We start from the raw sequence: 6,920 nt of genomic DNA, 5'->3' as shown, positions 1-6,920 counted from the left end.
TAAACTAATTTCAATTGTGACGTCAGTCGTATTATTATTATCATTAGTATTATTATTGTGCGCTGCTGTAGGTCTGTAAACAGCGCAGGTGGAAGGTTTTGGGTGAAAATCTGTCCTCATGTAATGTGTTTCAGGTAACACTACAGGGCCGGATTGACCTGCTTCAGGTTCGTGGGGCAAAAATGAGCTGTGGACCCAGTGCACTCATTTTTCCAACCTGAGAGTTACAGAAACTACCTACAGTGTCTCTTTTGGAATAAAAATGTTGTTTCACTTAAATGACTTGTTTCACTTAAATTAAGTGACAATTTAACGTGGATGCGTTTAAAACACAGACGTAGTGTGGGAAAATGCTAAATACTGTTAAAACCCACATAACTGTGGCTGAAATTCTAGAGGACTCTCTAAAAAGCTTCCAAACAGTGTTTTATTCAGAGTGGCCTCAATGTAACCACTGCCATAAAGTCCTGATGCTCGGTTACAGTGGCTGCTGGGTTCCTGATCTCCTTCCTGACAAAGAACGTTCTTGTCTGAGCACTCTGTTAGGTTGGAGAGCCAACTCTAAGAAAAGTCCAAGTGTTTCCAATCTTCTTCCATGTCACAGTTATTGAAGCCACAGTGCTCAGTGCGTTAGAAAGGAGCTTATAGCCGTACCATCACAATTCCAGCACAAAGGTCTCCTGACAAGCGATTTGACCTGTGGGATCTTGTATACACAGAGCTAATCTTTTATAACCTATGTCCAGTCAACTCCAGCCAAGTGCTAGACACATTAAAACGAACAATGTGTCTGATCACAGTTTGGAGCACCAAAACAAAGGGTTTTGTTAATAACAGATTTTAGTTTTTGAATTTTTATTATTTTCTGAACATTTCTGAAAAACAATCTCCACCTCATCATTATAGCTTATTAATTGACTGATGCTTTTTCCATTTAAAATGAAATCTACAAAACACAATCTGATACCAAATACCAAACAAACATCGTAAGATTATGACATCTGTGGAAAGAAAAAGCCTTTCGGTTTCCTGCTTGTCGTGAGCTTTCAAAAACAGGATGCATGGGAGGGAAAGCAGCACTTTATTCATAGGTTTCACTAACCTCAACTGAAACTGGCTTCAGGTAGTTGTTTACAAACGTTCCCCTCTATTAAAACCACACCGGGTTTGACAGGCTGAACAGTTACAGGACTAACTTGCATATGCAGGGACACAAATGAGTGATCAACCTTTACAGTATACCTCCAATCTCTCCAGTATGGTTTTCTCTTTGGGTTTGCACATGAATCGACTGTACTGTAGGCAGCTGGGGGCAGTAACATGACATCAACACTCCATGACCTTTTCATATTTGGTTTTAAGTGGTTTTCTTGCTGTAAGCCTGTCGTATTACTAAACACATAAACACATAGGACATGAGATGAAATCCCCAATTGATTTGCCTTTCATATTACTTCTGCACACACATAAACGAATGTTATACAAAAATTGGAGTGTCTACACTGATTAATGAGGTAATGCCATTATGAATGTGTACAGTCACTACACAATAAGAGTAATATTTCCTCCTTTCTATTGCTAAATATTTTTTAAGTTTCCTCTGCGATTATGAAAAGTATTTTTTGTAATTCGAAATGGCGATACCATTCCCCTTCAGTCCTCTAGCCCAGTCAAACTATTGCTTGTAAGACTATGTCTCCAGTAATCTGTTCCACTTCTTTGTTTCTGAATCACATCCCCATTCTTTACATGCAGTTTTCAGTTCTTCCTTTTAAATACGGGAAGAGCTTTGTGTGTTTGGGTTTATTTTCTGGGGCATTTTATAGAGTTAAGGGGGGAAAAAATAAAGAGAGGGGCTTTTTTAAAAAAAGAAAAGAAAAACAAGCTCTTTTATTTCTGCTCTTGAAAGAACAACTTATCGTTTTTCTTCTGAGATAAGTTGGGTTTTTTTTAATCATGCTGGATGCTGACAAATCAGAAACATGTTCCATGAAGCAGGACATGCAAAAGCAAAGGTTCATCTCACTTGATAAAATGTCTAAAAGAGTAAGAGTAAGGATATGAAATAACAGGATAGCTCATTCATTCATATGAATGATTCAATATGGCCAGTGAAATTACAAGTAAACAAAAACAAGATTACTGAAGACAACATTGTCTGGATCTCAAATATGACACTGTTTTGGGTGGAATATATGTTCCGAAACTGTACAAAACACACCGACTCAGATCATTTACCAGCTTCACATGTACAAGGAACAAACATAAAAAAAATCATATTAGAACAAAGAAGTGATTGAATTAAATAAAGAACTCAGAACTCATTTCAGACGCAACTTGAATTTAGTTTTAAAAGAAAAGCGGTTAAGTGTTTCCATTTTCCATTGAATTTCTCCCCGGTGGAGTTTCATCCACTGTTCAGTGGAAATGACAACTGTGGTGTCATGGGGAATCTTTTAGATTTTATTAAATACTCCCCAACCAAATGGGATTCCTTTGAGGAATGCCCCTTTTCTTTTTAGCATGCTGGATATGACTGTGCTGTGTGTGCTCTCGTGTCTTACTTCCACAACAAAGCACATACTGCGCACTGTCTTAGGTACTGTAGCACCCTCCTTTGGCAAAACTCAAAACTATAGATTTTCATTTTAACAATGTAACAGTAATGTTCATATGTGTCCAACAGGGGGCAACATACTCATTCATGCAATTTCCTTCACCTTCACTTCAAGTATCAAGACATTCGAATATACCACAGAGGTAAAGCCCGCATGTCTCATTCCACAACCGTGGGCGCTGATACGTTGCTACAACAGCTTCCACTATTCTGGGAAGGCTTTCCACAACATTTTGGCTGTTAGTATTTGCACTATTTGAAGACAGCTGTGTTAGTTTATTTGATTCCACTGTTGCTCATGGTCTGAGCTTTGCACACTCCCTTGCCAGCGACTTCAAAGGCAGCTCCCCTGTAGGTTGCAACACACTGGCTGTCCGTGTGTAGGTCTGGCTGAATCTGCTCCCACACTTTCTTTTTGGGGTTCAACTCTTTGTCTGGTTCACCTGCAATCAAAACATCACACGCTAGAGAAAAAAAAGATCTCTGTCTTCTGATGCCATCACACATGCAGGATTTCTGATTTCAGAAACTTTTTTTTTTTTTTTTTTTTAAACACTTCCTGCAATGATTTGTTCCCATTCAGCCACAAAAGATCAGCGATGCCAGCAGTGACTGTGTGGTGATGAATGCTATTCACAGTATTCTCCAATTCAGCCTGAAGGAGTTTGATGTGGTTGAAGAAAAACAATTCTTTTCTTAGAAGTACACTATTATCAAAAACAGTGTATGCTGTAGGACTAAGATGTTATCTAAGTGAAAAAATCATCAGCATGTGGCTGAACTACATGACTACAGGCAGGTGGCTCTAACATCCCATATTATGAAGGTCCTGGAAAGAATATGTCTTCTAGAAGCAATCAGCGGGATTTTGGTCCTTGGTCTCTGAGTCAGAGTTGTGAAGTAGGCTGTCGTTTGGTTGTTAATAGAAGTGTCTCTGATTCAGGACCAATAATTTTACCCCGTTTCCTTTGTCACAGTTGGGGACAGTATCATCATCAGTGTCTTCAGAGGAATGAATGCTAAACGCCACGTTTGTTTCTAGCTGCAAATTTCTTAAAGGTTCAACGTGTAATATTTAGAGCGACTTATTAAATGGAATATAGTATTCATAAATGTACATAAATAAATGTACATAAATGTTCTCAGTGTGTGATCATTGCATTTTATTAATCTTAGAATGAGCCTTTTAATTCTACATGGGGAGCAGGTCTCCTTTCACTGAGGCAGCCATGTTGTGCTGCCATGTTTCTACAGTAGCCCAGAATGGACAAAACCAAACACTGGCTCTAGACAGGGAATCATCTCTTGATTTAAAGTTGACGGCTACTTTATCCTCCTTGCGCCTGGATATGAAGGGGTGGGGTGTGAAGGGTGTCCAGAAGGCTGCATTCTGTAATATCACCACCAGATGCCACTAAATCTATCACATTTTACACACTGCAACTGTAAAAGTGACTTCTCCAGGGGGGTCAACTCATGAGAGTCACTGAAACACACACCAAGGAGTGTATCTGTATCACTTGGGTCTGTTTGCTTGAGAACGACAGGAACATTTAAGCTAATGATTAATGTGTTTTTGAGAGCAGGCTGTAGTACCTTGGAAACCCTGGAAAGTAACCCTGTCCCCTGGCACCGCTCCACTTGGTGGATCAAGGATTTCGACTTTGTCTGGTGAAGTCGCACACATGACCACAGCCTCAGAAACCACTCCTCTCATCTTCACTGGTTTCAGGTTACAGAGGACTACCACCATACGGTCCTGCATCTGAGAAAAAAAAATATAGGATTAAGATTAAACACCAAAAATTACATAAAGGAAACAAAAACACATCCAACACATATAATAGTTTCAAAATGATTGCATATGATCTATTCACTGCCTGAAGATTTCTGCAGTTCACCAAAATTTTAAAGATCAAATGCAGTTTCTTCTAAAAGCTGAGACTTTTTCATCAGTAGGCATGGACAGTACATGTGAATGTTATTTATAAAATAAACTGCTTGAAGTAGGGATCTTTTCCCAGACTATAACATTTCTGAATACTATAGTATTTTCATTAAAACCAATAATGCATTTCTTCAACTATGAAACTATGATAATATTTTTACTGTTGCATCATTGTATTACACAACAACCACAAACCAAATGTGCCAGATTTAATAAACCATCCAAAAGACACAACCTGCCAAACATTGTTACAATTAAGGAAAATATTACAGCTACACAGTGCAATAATATTTTAGACAATGGTGGGTTTGCACTGTATAGTTTAGGAAAGGCCCTTACTATTTCAACATGATAGTTCCTTCTGCTCAGAGTCTGCCTGCCCTGACCTCAATCCCATCATAAACATTTGGGATGGACAGGAACATGGATTGTGAACCAGGACTCATCCCCTAAAAATCAATCTGTGGAGAGAGTAAATTAAAATAATGACCTAATAATCAATCTACACATATTATCTGATAGGGTACCTGGTCCACAGGTATGTGCTTAGCCAGTTCGCTGACCACTGTCCTGGGAGAAGCCTCCCCCACATCAACCTGCTCCGTGTACAGACTGTCAGTCTCTGGAAGCCGCAGTGCTGTGATTATACGTCCAACACGCAGGTCCAGATGAGACACATCAACCTTGGCATCCTCTTGGCTGGAGGCTGCTTGCTTCTTTTCTACTTTTTCCTCTCCTGGCATTGAAGAAAGAAAAATACTGTCAAATCAGCTGGGCACAAAAACACATTATGTGAGCCTGATATAAGAATCTGCTACACGTGTTTCTTGCATTTGCAGCACACAATCTCAACAGATGTCACTCAAGAGTTCGCAAAAGTTACTATATTGCTCATTCTTGTGTTAAAATGTCATTTTAATATAATTAAGGCCATTATTTTAGCTTGGCCTTCTATAAGGGCTTGGTGGCATGAATAACATTCTGTCATTATAAACATAACTTTAAATCATTTCATTAAAAACCGGGACATAGGTCATTTTCTGGAAAATCAGTTAAGAAACTGTTTGTGGACATAACAAAAGAAAATAATGTCAAGTAACACTGATTCTGAACTTAAGGACAAATCCAGTACTGGGAGAGTCAGTCCCTCTCAGTCAGCTACAGCAAAACTTACATGGGGATGATTTACTGCGTATTTGTCAGTAACGTGCACAGTTGAAATAAAATATCATCTTATGTCAGGTTCTGTTCTGTTTTCATCTAAAGACCAAATCTAGTTGGGATCTCTAAGTTTCCATCAGTAGAGTAATTAGTCATTCAGGTGCTGTTTGGTTTTTGGCTGTCTGGGGATATAAATAAACCATGTACCATGTACAGTGGGTGTCAGTGGATCCAAGGGAGGCAGCATCGTGCCATGTGAAAACCTTAATAAGGGTCTTGTGGCTGAATGGGAGTAAACTGTGGGCAGGCAAGTCCCAAAATCCACTTTCACAAAAGCAAACTGAGCTTGGTGGGGAGTCACTGTGCAGCACTTCTAAACAGGTTGATGGACACATTGTATGCAACTATGTAACATTACATAGTCAATGCCTGACTGCCGAACCCTCCATTCCCACGCCTCCTGAACGCACCTTTAGTCTTGTATGTGGAGACACGGCCACGGAAACCCATCTCCCGGAGCTCCCGGCGCACGGTCCTGGCACTCACAGTGGCCCCGGATGCGGACTGAAACTCGTTGGTGAGAGCTTCCACCGAGGGCAGACACTTCTCCAGCGCTACTCTCTCCAGCACCTGACGGTCCTCCTCCTTCAGCTTGTGCGGTCGGCCGCTGCGGGGTAGAGCCGTCGTAATTCCTCCACGTTTCCACTTCAAGATCACGGCGCTCACGGTGGAGCGAGGCAGGTTCAACAGGGCAGAAATCTCCCGCACCGACTTCTTGCACAGGTAGCAGCCAACGACGGTGCCTCGCTGAAAGTCGCTGAGCTCCTCACCACGACCCATTCTACTCAGTTTGGACAGCGCATCTTCGTCTTGTATTGGTTTCTCCTTCCGATTTCCTTTTTCTTCCTCTGTGGTTTTCAGCCTTAAAAATGCTACTGGGTATATTGCTGCCATCTATAGGAATAAGACCTAAATGACAACAACACTGCCTTAATGTTTTATTATAAACTATCCAACTATATATACAAGTATTGTCTAGTATTTTATAATCCTATTTCACAGTTTCCAGCACTTTTACTGCTGATACTTAAAAAAAAAAAAAGTAACATTCAGTGCTGAACTTTTGCTTATAATTCGTATTTTAAAGTGTGATGTCTAAATATTTATGCTTAAATAAATAATCTAAATATATTT

General features: G+C 40.0%; 1 protein-coding gene across 1 annotated transcript; it reads right to left on the bottom strand.

Moving 5' to 3' along the window:
• Positions 1–1,065: 1,065 nt before the first annotated feature.
• LOC113128884 (aminoacyl tRNA synthase complex-interacting multifunctional protein 1-like) lies at positions 1,066–6,617 on the bottom strand. Its single transcript, XM_026304506.1, has 4 exons — positions 6,197–6,617; positions 5,093–5,301; positions 4,214–4,382; positions 1,066–3,060 (listed from the first exon to the last, which is right to left on the bottom strand). The coding sequence occupies exons 1-4, from the start codon at positions 6,564–6,566 to the stop codon at positions 2,894–2,896; spliced, it is 915 nt and encodes a 304-aa protein (XP_026160291.1). The 5' UTR covers positions 6,567–6,617; the 3' UTR covers positions 1,066–2,893.
• Positions 6,618–6,920: the final 303 nt, after the last annotated feature.

The sequence above is a fragment of the Mastacembelus armatus genome, chromosome 1 (genome assembly GCF_900324485.2).
Source record: "Mastacembelus armatus chromosome 1, fMasArm1.2, whole genome shotgun sequence".
In the NCBI taxonomy this organism is placed as follows: domain Eukaryota; kingdom Metazoa; phylum Chordata; class Actinopteri; order Synbranchiformes; family Mastacembelidae; genus Mastacembelus; species Mastacembelus armatus.
Note: the sequence above shows the minus strand (reverse complement) of the source record. Positions and strands in the feature narration are given on the sequence as shown.